A 13,204-nucleotide genomic window follows, 5' to 3' on the forward strand; every position below is an offset into this window, starting at 1 on the left:
AAACGTTGTCATCTGGAATATCCTGGTGTAGCCATGTCTCTGAAAAGCACATTAGGCTGCATTCCCGATACTCTCTCTGACTCCTGACTAACGCTGTAAGCTCGTCCATCTTGTTAGCCAGCGATCTTACGTTGCCCATGATGAGAGAGGGGAGACGCGGCTTATATCCCGTCTTCTCCATAAGTCTCCGACGCTTGGCCCTTGCTTTTCCTGTGCGCTGTTGTGTTCCTCCTCTGCATCCTCGGTGTGTCCGTCTCCAAAGTTGCTGAGCAAGCGGACATGTTGCTGAGCAACGGCGGACCAGGAAAGTGAAAGAAGCACTTTCACGACGAAAAAACAGACCAAAACCCTCTCTGCTCTCATGTTTCGAGAGGGCATGGGTTCACTAAGTTACCCTATCTATATAAATAAATATCACAATGTTAAAGAAAAGAAAAGAACAAAAATCGATAAACACAAACGGAGCGCTGTAACGGGCAGCATGCACATTTCCGCGCATGCGCACCAAAAAAAAAAGGTACTGCACTGCAGTGGTTTGAATCATATCTATCTAATAGACTCCAATTTGTTCATGTAAATGGGGAGTCTTCATCACACACTAAGGTTAATTATGGAGTTCCACAGGGTTCTGTGTTAGGACCAATTCTATTTACATTATACATGCTTCCCTTAGGCAGTATTATTACACTGAAACACCTAATATTTTTGCATTGACCAAATGTAAATAAAACTTTTAGTGTAACCTAAAATTTTTAAATTCATGTAAACTAATTTATAAAGGTGAAGAGAACCAATTCTTTCAAATTGTTCTAAATTGAAATAAATACATTGACTATATTACTTAATGTAAATATTCTACTAAATCTAACCTGAAAATTTTAAGCTGATGTAAACCATGTTGAAATGTTTGAGCATATTATTTCTTTTTAAGTTGGCTTGAATAATGTTATAAGTTGTTCATAATGTATATTAAGAATCAAATAAGCATTTCAGAAACTTTTATTTATTAAAATTTTGATTTAAATACAAAACATTTCTTTACATAAACATTTATGGTTCAGTGAACATCCACAACATTATACATTTTCAAATATATGTAAACATTAACAGGCATTTTGAACAAAAATGCTTTGCATTATAAATTCAGAGGGAAAAAAAAACAATTAAAATATGTCTGCAGTTTTAGTTAACATATAATGGGTACATATTGTCCTTGTCTTCCTAAAACAAAATCAGCAGTTGCCCCCTCTTCAAAATGGTCAACATAAAATATGTTATGAAAAATAATAAAGTGAGAGCTACTCCAAAAGGAATTATCATCAGTTCCATAACTTTCAAACATATGGGTGGGGAAGGTCCAGCCCCTTTCATGGTCTGAAAAACAAACACTGCAAATCCAATTGCTCTTCAGTTTTTCAGCACAGTGACGATGTCTCTAAACTCAGGTCATCGTGCAATTTAAATCTGCGAATGCGAACCTCATAAAAGGTAAATGAATGTCTTGAATGTACTGTAGAAGAACCAATGGAAAAGTAAAATCAAGTGACTAAGTCAAATTTAACAGCTGTGAAGTTGGGTACTCAGCCTATAAACCTTTGAGGACATATTTTTTCCACCAAGCTCCATCAGGATTTTTTGAAAGAATTCAAGAGTGTACTGCAGATTTTTGGGATATTTTAGGTTGAGTGCATATATGAGCCCATAGAACATGGCAACAGCTGTTGCAACAGAAGGCACATCATCCAGGACCTGTGTTCCATCGAGGATTATCTTGATGTCTTTGGGTGGATGGAAAGGATCCTCTCTCCCAGTGACAAAGATCGCCATGGTTTCCAGCTGCAGTTGGTCATCCTCCTGCTCATCCTGCAGACACATCAAGAAAAAAATATTTATGACAACTAAAAGAGTACAGACCTCTACCAAAGCATAACAGCCTAAATATAAACAGTTCCATTACAAAAAGACAAAAATAAGAGGAGAAAGATATCTATGGAAATGTTGAATTTCAAACACAAAATATGGTCTGTGGATGTTACTAGTGTTAGTGCAACAGATCTCCTTACCTGGTACTCTTTAATTTCAATTCAATTCAATTCAATTCAATTCAATTTTATTTATATAGCGCCAAATCACAACAAACTGTCGCCTCAAGGTGCTTTGTATTGTGGGTAAAGACCCTACAATAATACAGAGAAAACCCAACAGTCAAAACGACCCCCTATGAGCAGCACTTGGTGACAGTGGAAAGGTAAAACTCCCTTTTAACAGGAAGAAACCTCCAGCAGAACCAGGCTCAGGGAGGGGGGGGGTCATCTGCCGTGACCGGTTGGGCTGAGGGGAGAGAAAGACATGCTGTGGAAGAGAGCCAGAGATTAATATCAATTAATGATTAAATGCAGAGTGGAGTATAAACAAAGTAAATAAGGTGAATGAGAAGAGACAGTGCATTATGGGAACCCCCCAGCAGACTAGGCCTATAGCAGCATAACTAAGGGATGGTTCAGGGTCACCTGATCCAGCCCTAACTATAAGCTTTATCATAAAGGGAAGTTTTAAGCCTTATCTTAAAAATAGAGAGGGTGTCTGTCTCCTGAATCCAAGCTGGGAGCTGGTTCCACAGAAGAGGTGCCTGAAAGCTGAAGGCTCTGCCTCCCATTCTACTCTTAAGTATCCGAGAAACCACAAGTAAGCCAGCAGTCTGAGAGCGAAGTGCTCTATTGGGGTGATATGGTACTATGAGGTCTTTGAGATAAGATGGTGCCTGATTATTCAAGACCTTGTAGGTGAGGAGAAGGATATTAAATTCTATTCTAGATTTAACATGGAGCCAATGAAGAGAAGCCAATATGAGAGAAATCTGCTCTCTCTTTCTAGTCCCTGTCAGTACTCTAGCTGCAGCATTTTGGATCAGCTGAAGGCTTTTCAGGGAGCTTTTAGGACAGCCTGATAATAATGAATTACAATAGTCCAGCCTAGAAGTAATAAATGCATGAATGAGCTTTTCAGCATCACTCTGAGAAAGGATGTTTCTAATTTTAGAAATATTGTGCAAATGCAAAAAAGCGGTCCTACATATTTGTTTAATATGTGCATTGAAGGACATATCCTGGTCAAAAATGACTCCAAGATTTCTCACAGTGTTACTGGAGGCCAAGGTAATGCCATCCAGAGTAAGTATCTGGTTAGACACCATGTTTCTAAGATTTGTGGGGCCGAGAACAAGAATTTCAGTTTTATCTGAATTTAGAAGCAGGAAATTAGAGGTCATCCAGGCCTGAGTATCATCTGCATAACAATGAAAATTGATGCAGTGATTTCTAATAATACTGCCTAAGGGAAACATGTATAAAGTAAATAAAATTGGTCCTAGCACAGAACCCTGTGGAACTCCATAATTAACCTTAGTGTGTGAAGAAGACTCCCCATTTACATGAACAAATTGGAGTCTATGAGATAAATATGATTCAAACCACTGCAGTGCAGTACCTTTAATACCTATAGCAAGCTCTAATCTCTGTAATAAAATGTTATGGTCAACAGTATCAAAGCTGCACTGAGGTCCAACAGGACAAGAACAGAGATGAGTCCACTGTCAGAGGCTGTAAGAAGATCATTTGTAACCTTCACTAATGCTGTTTCTGTACTGTGACGAATTCTGAAACCTGACTAAAACTCTTCAAATAAACCGTTGCTCTGCAGATGATCAGTTAGCTGTTTTACAAATACTCTTTCAAGAATCTTTGAGAGAAAAGGAAGGTTGGAGATTGGCCTATAATTAGCTAAGACAGCTGGGTCAAGTGATGGCTTTTTAAGCAGAGGTTTAATTACAGCCACCTTGAAGGTCTGTGGTACATAGCCAACTAATAAAGACTGATTGATCATTTTTAAGATTGAAGCATCAATAATTGGAAAGACTTCTTTGAACAGTCTAGTAGGAATGGGATCTAACAAACATGTTGCTGGTTTGGAGGAAGTAACTATTGAAGTTAATTCTGAAAGATCAACTGGAGCAAAAGAGTCTAAACAAATACCAGCAGTGCTGAAAGCAGCCGAACATGAAGAATAATCTTTGAGATGGTTATGAATAATTTTTTCTTTAATGTCTAAAATTTTATTTGTAAAGAAATCCATGAAGTCACTGCTAGTTAACGTGAAAGGAATACTCGGCTCTACAGAGCTCTGACTCTTTGTCAGCGTGGCTACAGTGCTGAAAACAAACCTGGGGTTGTTCTTATTTTCTTCAATTAATGATGAATCGTAAGATGTCCTAGCTTTACGGAGGGCTTTTTTATAGAGCAACAAACTCTTTTTCCAGGCTAAATGAGCATCTTCTAATTTAGTGAGACGCCATTCCCTCTCCAGCTTTTGGGTTATGTGCTTTAAGCTGTGCATTTGTGAATTATACCACGGAGTCAGGCACTTCTGATTTGAGGCTTTCCTTTTCAGAGGAGCCACAGTATCCAAAGTTATACGCAGTGAGGATGTAAAACTATTGACGAGATAATCGACCTCACTGGGAGCAGAGTTTAGGTAGCTGCTCTGTACTGTGTTGGCACTGAAGAGCATAATAATGAAGGAATTAGATCTTTAAACTTAGTTACAGCACTTTCAGAAAGACTTCTACTGTAATTAAACTTATTCCCCACTGCTGTGTAATCCATTAAAGTAAATGTAAATGTTACTAAGAAATGATCAGATAGGAGGGGGCTTTCAGGGAATACTGTTAAGTCTTCAGTTTCTATGCCATATGTTAGGACAAGATCCAGAGTATGATTAAAGTGGTGGGTGGGCTCCTTTACATTTTGAGAGAAGCCAATTGAATCTAACAATAGATTAAATGCAGTGTTGAGGCTGTCATTCTCAGCATCTACATGGATGTTAAAATCACCCACTATAATGATTTTATCTGAACTGAGCACTAAATCAGATAAAAAGTCTGAGAAATCAGACAGAAACTCTGAGTAAGGACCAGGTGGACGATAGATAATAACAAATAAAACAAAAAAGATGCTCAACAGGCTCACCCAGGTAGATCATAAGAGCTTTAAGGACAGCTTCTCTTTTGATGGTGATGTCAACAATCTGAGTAAGAACAATAATTATTAATTAAAATCTAACTCACTCCTACACAAAACAACTATTCAGCTATAAATCCCACTGAGTCTTCTCAGATACCTCATCTACAACTTGTAAGATCCTGGAGGTCTGCTCTTTCACACGTCCTCCCTTCCTTCTAATGACCTCCAGCCGTTTGGTGGAGCGCTTGTCTAATTGTGCCAAAAACTTAGCCTCCAAAGGAACTGTTGTAATTCGCAGGAACTCAGCATTGATCTGCAAAACAAAAATGAGCATGCAGACAGAACTGAAATTTTCTTTCAAAAAACATCTATGGGATTGATCACACTGCTTCAAGATCAGCTTTTTTTGAATGTGCAATTAATATTAATAAATTTATCTCTTCTCAAAAATTGCTTATCTTTATTCTTACAGTATAAACATTAGTACATGAATAAATGAACTGCTCAGAACAACAACAACAAAGCATACCTCTTCCATTAGGTAAAGTGCTGGCCATCTCACCAAAATGTCTTCAGCGGTGGGCTGCTTCTGTACGATTTCCTGTCTTCGGTATCCAAATGTCTTTGCCATCTTTGCTTTTACTGTTTGCTGGTTGTTTCTTTTCTGCATTTGTTCCAAGCTTTCTGTAGTCTCACCAATTGGAAAAGATGGAAAACGGTTGACCTCAGCTTGTCTAGGTCTCTTCACATTCTTTGCCAGAAAGGCATCCCCTGGATGCTTTTAAAGAATTCACTGTGAGCTCAGCAGACGTGCCATGTGCCTTGAGTTGGGCCCGGTAGTTGGCCATTTTTATCTTGAGCCTCTGTTTCCACCCATAGCTCTGACTGAAAGAACTTGGCTCTCTAAGGCAGGGGTGCTTTCTTGTGAGTGCCTCAGCAACATCGCTGTAGTGACCATCTTCAGGATATGGTGGGTATGCATACATACTTTCAGCTAATTTCTCCAATATGTCTGACAACATTTTTGAACTAGGAGTCAGTTTTGTTTGGCTTTTCATGTACTCCACATTTGTCTTCTGCAGTTGGCATTTTGTGTCATAGGAGAAGTTTGGGATTTGGAACACTTGTGGCCACTGTTGTGTCCTTCGTGAGTCTGGTGAGGGGCTGCTAAGCAACACTGTGTCATCTGTATGTGCAGAAACGGATGAGTCATCACTGTCCAGGCCACTTACAGAAGTGTTGATACTTATTGAGGGATCAACCGGGTACAAGACAACAGTTGTGGTATGAGGGTATAACTGAACAACTTTGAGAATTGTAAGATCCCTAACCACAGATGTAGAGGTCAGATTCACAAATATGTTTCCAAAATCGGTGTCCTTATACTGCAGCCTTATGTGTCCCTCTAATCCACACGTATTCTTACCCTCATCAATAAGCTCTTCCAATGAGTTTGGAATCCCTTTGCACAGCTCCGTTCTTACACTGTTGCCTTCACTTAAAACGATCAGCAATCGAACAGGTGCCATGTCTGCCATGGTGCTCTGAGATGATCAAGTTTGTAATGTTTTAGAAGTTAAGATCTTCTTGAATATGAATGGTCACAGTCTTTACATTTCCACATGCATGGATAACTGAGGAAAAACACAAGGGTTGAGGTGTAAGGAGAACAGGGTTATCAAAAGATAATCCAATTATCACAAATGCACATTGTACAAAGAACTTACCACAGGTTGACCCAGAACTTCCAAGTTGGTTGCACACCAACCCCCCCAAACCCTAACTGGTGGACACTTTCTGAAGTTAAAAGAGAAAAGATTATTTAATATTGAGTATTTTAATTTTACATTAACACACTTTCTTGCTGTGATTAAAAAAAGAGCATACAATTTTTATTGTTATACATACCAATACCATCCTGTTTCAAGACAACTCGCTTGTATAAAAAATGCTTAAAATTGAGCACCTTCACATGGATTCTGTGGTTCAGAAACCTTTGTTTCCTGATTAATTTTGTTGCTATTTGAGTTATATTTGAGTCAATTAATTATTTAGCACCACTGTCAGACTCAATACATAATCCTGACTAGCTAACTGTGCATGCCTTTTGTTAGCTGATGCACCACCGCTGAGGTGCCGTTTCGCATGCCAGTGCTTGCACCTGCAAACAGCTCAAGAACGAGCCTGCGTTTCCACCATTTTTCTGTGAACTGCTCTGCTGCTCTTGTCAAGCTTTCTTGTGTCAAGACCAGCTAGCTTGCGGGCCCGAGTTGAACCCATTTTTCGGCCGAGGACCGAGTGCGTTCGCGGTGGGAAACGCGCTGGAACCGGTAGCAGAACCCTGTCGGTGTGGTTTCTTTGCAAAGCTGATCAGAACAATTCATAGCACAAGGTTTCACCGCTCACCCCCTGGAACTTATATCATCTCATATTAACTTAGCCCATATAGACCTAATACAGAATATTTCCGTTCAGATTTAACAGCGTTTTATCAGAGTTTAATGCTTACCTCTCAACAGAAGCTGCCCCTTTCTTCAATCCCAATCTCGCCGTTCCGTAACAACTTTGTGCCGAAATGGAAGCTCTGGTTTCAGGCGGAAGTAAAACTATACCGCCAGAACTTAGTTTTAAAGACTGCGCATGAGCAAATCATACTGAACCTAAAAAAGTGCTTTCATTGAATTTAAAAAACTCACTTTGGTGCCCTGCTATCAGTACCATTATAGTAAGGTAAAAATGTTTAATTCACGTATAAGCATAAATTAAACAGATTAGTTTGAAAGAGCAAACTAATATTTTTTATTTATTGGAATCCAAATAAACACATTACACTAATGACAGTGCAGGTTTACTTTTTTCAGTGTAGAAAGCATTGCATCAATTTTCATTGTTATGCAGATGATACTCAGCTTTACCTATCAATGAAGCCAGATGGGCACATCAATTAATTAAACTGCAGGAATGTCTTAAAGACATTAAGGCCTGGATGAACTCTAATTTCCTGCTTTTAAATTCAGGTAAAACTGAAGTTCTTGTACTCGGCCCCACAAATCTTAGAAACATGGTGTCAAACCAGATACTTACTCTGGATGGCATTACTTTGGCCTCCAGTAACACTGTGAGAAATCTTGGAGTCATTTTTGACCAGGATATGTCCTTCAATGCACATGTTAAACAAATATGTAGGACCGCTTTTTTGCATTTGCACAATATTTCTAAAATTAGAAACATCCTTTCTCAGAGTGATGCTGAAAAGCTCATTCATGCATTTATTACTTCTAGGGTGGACTATTGTAATTCATTATTATCAGGCTGTCCTAAAAGCTCCCTGAAAAGCCTTCAGCTGATCCAAAATGCTGCAGCTAGAGTACTGACAGGGACTAGAAAGAGAGAGCAGATTTCTCCCATATTGGCTTCTCTTCATTGGCTCCCTGTTAAATCTACAATAGAATTTAAAATTCTTCTCCTCACATACAACGTCTTGAATAATCAGGCCCCATCTTATCTCAAAGACCTCATAGTCCCATATCACCCCAACAGAGCACTAATAATCAGGCCCACTCGACCACCTTTTGTAGTAAGAGTTTAATTCTTGCAAGAGGAGCAGTCACTCTCAGCTCAGGCATCAGTGAATTCACACTGGGCCGTCCCAGCAAGTCACTCTTTATACAAATAGAATGCATACAATAAAACTGCCAGGCCTGGGAGCCAGGTAAGGACAGAAAACAGGCTCTGTAACTTCCCACAGAACTGGAATGTGATGTTGATGTCTCTGAAATCCCCAGCTCCTGAACGGCTATGGAGACAGGAACAATTTAAAGGTGGTTTGCAGCTCACTAGTCCCTGTCTCCAACAGGTTCAAAGGTTACCTCTTTACACAGACACATCTCTGTTCATATAACAACTTATACAACAATTTATATAAGCATGATAATTATAATTAGCACAGAAACTATTTTTATAACAAAACCCACAATTCAGTTTCAGTTATTATTTATTCCTTTTAATTACCTTTTTTTTAAAAAATATTCAGTAAACAAAAATGTTTTTTCAATTTCAGTTTTCATTATTTCTTTCATTTCTGTTAATGATAATAACCTTGATTCGCAGTGGGTCTTGGACTCCACCAGGGCTTCTCTTTGTCAGGTACTTTCACTCACTTATTCCCCAGATGGTTGTCACTGTGAATGGATCAACATGCTTCATTTGGCACAGATTTTACACTGCATGCCCCTCCTTATACAGCTCTCCCATTCATCTGGGCTCGGGACCAGAACTAGAAGTTTGCGGTTTGGTCACCTGAGTAGGATTCTTGCTCCAGCCTCTGACGGGGACGGTCGCATTCTATCTCTCTCCCTGCCCTCCCTATCTTTCCTGCTTGCTGCTTGCTGTGAGAGCGTCTCTTGCACACTGTTCGAATAAGAATAAGATTGAGAGCAATATGGATTTGGCAAACTGGGCCTTCAAGACCATTGATCGAATTTTTTCCACTATGAGATCTGGGAAAGGGGAGCCTGCGTGTCCGAGTGGAACAGACCCGGTTGGATACGTCATCGACTCTTGGAGCTCGTGGAGACCTGTGTGCTTCTCGGCCCTCGAGGTGGAAGACGTGGAAGACGCTTACATATTTGGCTATCTGGTAGCGGTATCTTTTCTGTTTGGGCTCGGAGGATACCTGATTTACCGAGAAATCAAGAAAACCTGGATGGCAGTTCGACATCTGCAGAGGCTGCCGACCCAGGTGGATGGGCTGACCAGAATGGTACAGACTCAGACTCAAAGCCTGATGAACCTGAGCCGTAGACTTGGGGAGTAGCAGGTGAGAGGGGTTCGATCTGGAGATAAGGTACGGTTCTGCACAGTGAGGACGGTAACTAATGAATTTGGATTATTGGATTTATTGAATGGTTTCCCAGTGAGTCTGAAGGCTGTTGAAAAAACAAGCAGCCTGTTCCAAAACAACATCTGCATTATCAGAATTCGGCTCCCTAGCCGGCCTTGGCTGGCAATCATATCTCTCCAGAGCTATGCGTAATGGCCGCCCTCCCCCTCAGCCCTCTCTGTGATTTGTGAAGCTGGATCTGGTGTACCAAGGCCGCTGATGAACTTCCATCACTATCAGCGAACTGTTTGGCTGGGAGCTGGCATCTGGGCTCCACAATGCCCCCACCCTCTCGTCTCCGTCTGCATCCCCTCCTGACTCTGACCCTACCCACCATACTGCTATCCCGGCTTTATATGTGCAATATGCTTTTTGCTGAGGTGTTTTTTGGAACCTCGTAAGGTGTTCTTTATGAACACAGTATGAGATGATTTTTTGAACCTAACTATCCCAATGTATCTCTTTCTGTCTCTCTGCTAAAGGTAGCGCCGTTGAGAAACAGTTGCATGACCTCAGACATCTGTCCCCCCTGTCTGTGTTATGTTTATGCTTGTTTTGGATGGATGTTCTGTTAACTGCAATTTCCCCATTTGTGGGACTAATAAAGGCATTCTTGATTCTTGATTCTTGAGGATGTCTCCTGGGCACCTCCTAGGAAGTGTTTCATGTGTGTCCAACTGATAAGAGGCCCCGGGGCAGACTCAGGACAGACTGGATAACGCCTCAGCAAGTCTAAGTTCTGATAGTAAGTTCATAGATAACATGGACGCAGCTTCAGCTTCTTTATGACAGCAGACACAACTTCAAAGCAGAAAAATATGCTGTACTCATTTTGTAAACAGTGGTTACATCAGGATATCTTAGAGTATTTTTATGTAATGAGTAATGTTTCCTGTTCTTATATTCCAGAGAACAGAGCTCATTCAAGGTAACAAAAAAATTACAACATTTTAATAAGAGATATAAAAGCCAATGAAGAGGGTCTGATTCTGGTCTCAATGGGCAGACTGTTTCACAGTTTGGAAGCTGTGATGGCAAAAGCCCGCTTACCTCTGTTTACTAGCTGAGACCTCAGAATAACCAGCAGAGCCCAGTTCCCAAATCTAAGGAAACACCCAGGCACATAAGAGGTTAATAAGTCTTTAAGGTACTTTGGAGAAAGGCCACGTAATGCTTTAAAACTGATGAGCAAGAATTTAAAATCAACACAAAATTTAAGAGTCAGCTGGTGTAAATCTGCCGGTACAGCAATAACGTTCATTTTTCTTGGTACCAGTTAAAATCAGGGCAGCAGCGCTCTGACTCAGCTGGAGACGGTGAAGTGAGCTCTGACTGATGCTGGAGAGCACTGCAATAGTTCAGGCAGGAAGAAAAATAAATAAATGCATGATTCAATAGTAAACAATGATGATTGAATTCTGGTATTATTTTTAGCCTCAATGAAGCCAAAGCCTGAACATTTTTACTTCAGCATTGAAGCCGAGCTCAGTGTCAAAAATACTCCCAGGTTAGGAACATTTTTGGACAATGAATCAAGCTTACTGAATACCAAGGAAGAAGAATTTTTTTTGGCCCAGTAAGTAACGCCTCAGAATTGTCATTGTTAAATCTGAAGTTTTGGGACAGCCAGCATCACAGCTAGGTGAAATTAATATCAAGGTTGCTGAAGGTTGCTGGACAGCAGAAGGACATATAACAGTGTGTCATCTGCATAGCAGTGATGAGCAACATTGATGATCTCACTGAAAGGAAGCACGTATACTAAAAACAAAAGTGGATCAAGGATGGAGCCTTGTAGTGGAACGATGTTGTGTATTAAATTTCCTGCTAACATGTTTCGCAGTTGAGTATGAAGTTCCTGCCATGAGAATCAGCACCTCTAAGTCTGAGGCCATGGTCCTCAGCCAAAAAAGGGTGAAGCACCCACTCGAGTTCAGGGACGAGTTGCTGCCTCAGGTGGAGGAGTTTAAGAATCTCAGGGTTTAGTTCATGAGTGACGGGAGAAGGAAGCAGGAGATTGACAGATGGATCGGGGCTGCATCTGCAGTGATGCGGATGCTGCACTGGTCTGTTGTGGTAAAGAGAGAGTTGAGTGTAAAAGTGACGCTGTGAATTTACAGGTCAATCTACGTTCCTACTCTCACCTATGGTCAAGAGCTTTGAGTAGTGACTGAAAGAATGAGATCACAATTACAAGTGGTAGAAATGAGCTTCTTCCAAAGGGTGTCTGGCCTCTCTCTTAGAGATAGGGTGAGGAGTGCAGCCATTTGGGAGGGGCTCAAAGTAGAGCCGCTGCTCCTCCACATTGAGAGGAGCCAGTTGAGGTGGTTTGGGCATCTGACTAGGATGCCTCCTGGGCGCCTCTTGGGTGAGGTGTTCCAGGCATGTCTTATGTGGAACAGTCCTCGGGGAAGACCCAGGACACACTGGAGAGATTATATCTCTCGGCTAGCCAGGAAATGCCTTGGGGTCCCTCCAGATAAGCTGGTAGAGGTCGCTGGGAACAGGGAGGTCTGGGCTTCTCTTCTTGGGCCGCTACCGCTGTGACCTGGAACTGGATAAGTGGAAGAAAATGAATGAATGGATGGATGGGCTAACATGTTTCCATTGTGTGTGGTTATTAATATGTGTTCTGCTGTTAATGATGAGCTCATGTTGGAGTTGTGCTGAGTGTGAATCAGTGAATAGTTGTTTGCTGCCATCTTCTTCTTGTGTGTCTGCTGTCTCTGATCTCTCTGTGTGATCTTCCCTGATCTCTCTGTGTGATCGTCTCTGATCTCTCTGTGTGATCTTCTCTGATCTCTCTGTGTGATCTTCTCTGATCTCTCTGTGTGATCTTCTCTGATCTCTCTGTGTGATCTTCCCTGATCTCTCTGTGTGATCTTCTCTGATCTCTCTGTGTGATCTTCTCTGATCTCTCTGTGTGATCTTCTCTGATCTCTCCAGACTCTGTCAGGCTGCTGAATGGTTCCAGTCTGTGTTCAGGCAGACTGGAGGTGAAGTCTGACCAGAGCTGGTCCTCAGTGTGTGAAGCTGACTTTGACCAGCAGGATGCAGAGGTGGTCTGTAGGGAGCTTGGCTGTGGGCCTCCTTCGGTCCTCCAGGGGGCGCTGTATGGAGAAGTGGAGGCTCCGGTGTGGAGCAGAGAGTTCCAGTGTGGAGGCCATGAGTCTGCTCTCCTGGACTGTAGAAGCTCAGGCTCAGCTAGAAGCAGCTGCTCACCTGGCAAAGCTGTTGGACTCACCTGCTCAGGTAGAAGAGGAGCTGCAGCTTTGATTTGGTTCAAACTCACTTTATTCTGTTA

At 41.3% G+C, this 13,204-nt stretch overlaps 1 protein-coding gene across 1 annotated transcript in view; it reads left to right on the forward strand.

Annotated features, from left to right (window-relative positions):
• LOC115776288 (scavenger receptor cysteine-rich type 1 protein M130-like) overlaps positions 1–13,204 on the forward strand; it is a 216,784-nt gene that overhangs the window by 62,469 nt on the left and 141,111 nt on the right. Inside the window, exon 12 of the mRNA XM_030723904.1 lies at positions 12,847–13,152. Coding sequence (XP_030579764.1) covers positions 12,847–13,152 — 306 coding nt within the window. The remainder of the gene's footprint in view (positions 1–12,846; positions 13,153–13,204) is intronic.

Source organism: Archocentrus centrarchus, unplaced genomic scaffold (genome assembly GCF_007364275.1).
Source record: "Archocentrus centrarchus isolate MPI-CPG fArcCen1 unplaced genomic scaffold, fArcCen1 scaffold_30_ctg1, whole genome shotgun sequence".
NCBI classification, from domain to species: Eukaryota; Metazoa; Chordata; class Actinopteri; order Cichliformes; family Cichlidae; genus Archocentrus; species Archocentrus centrarchus.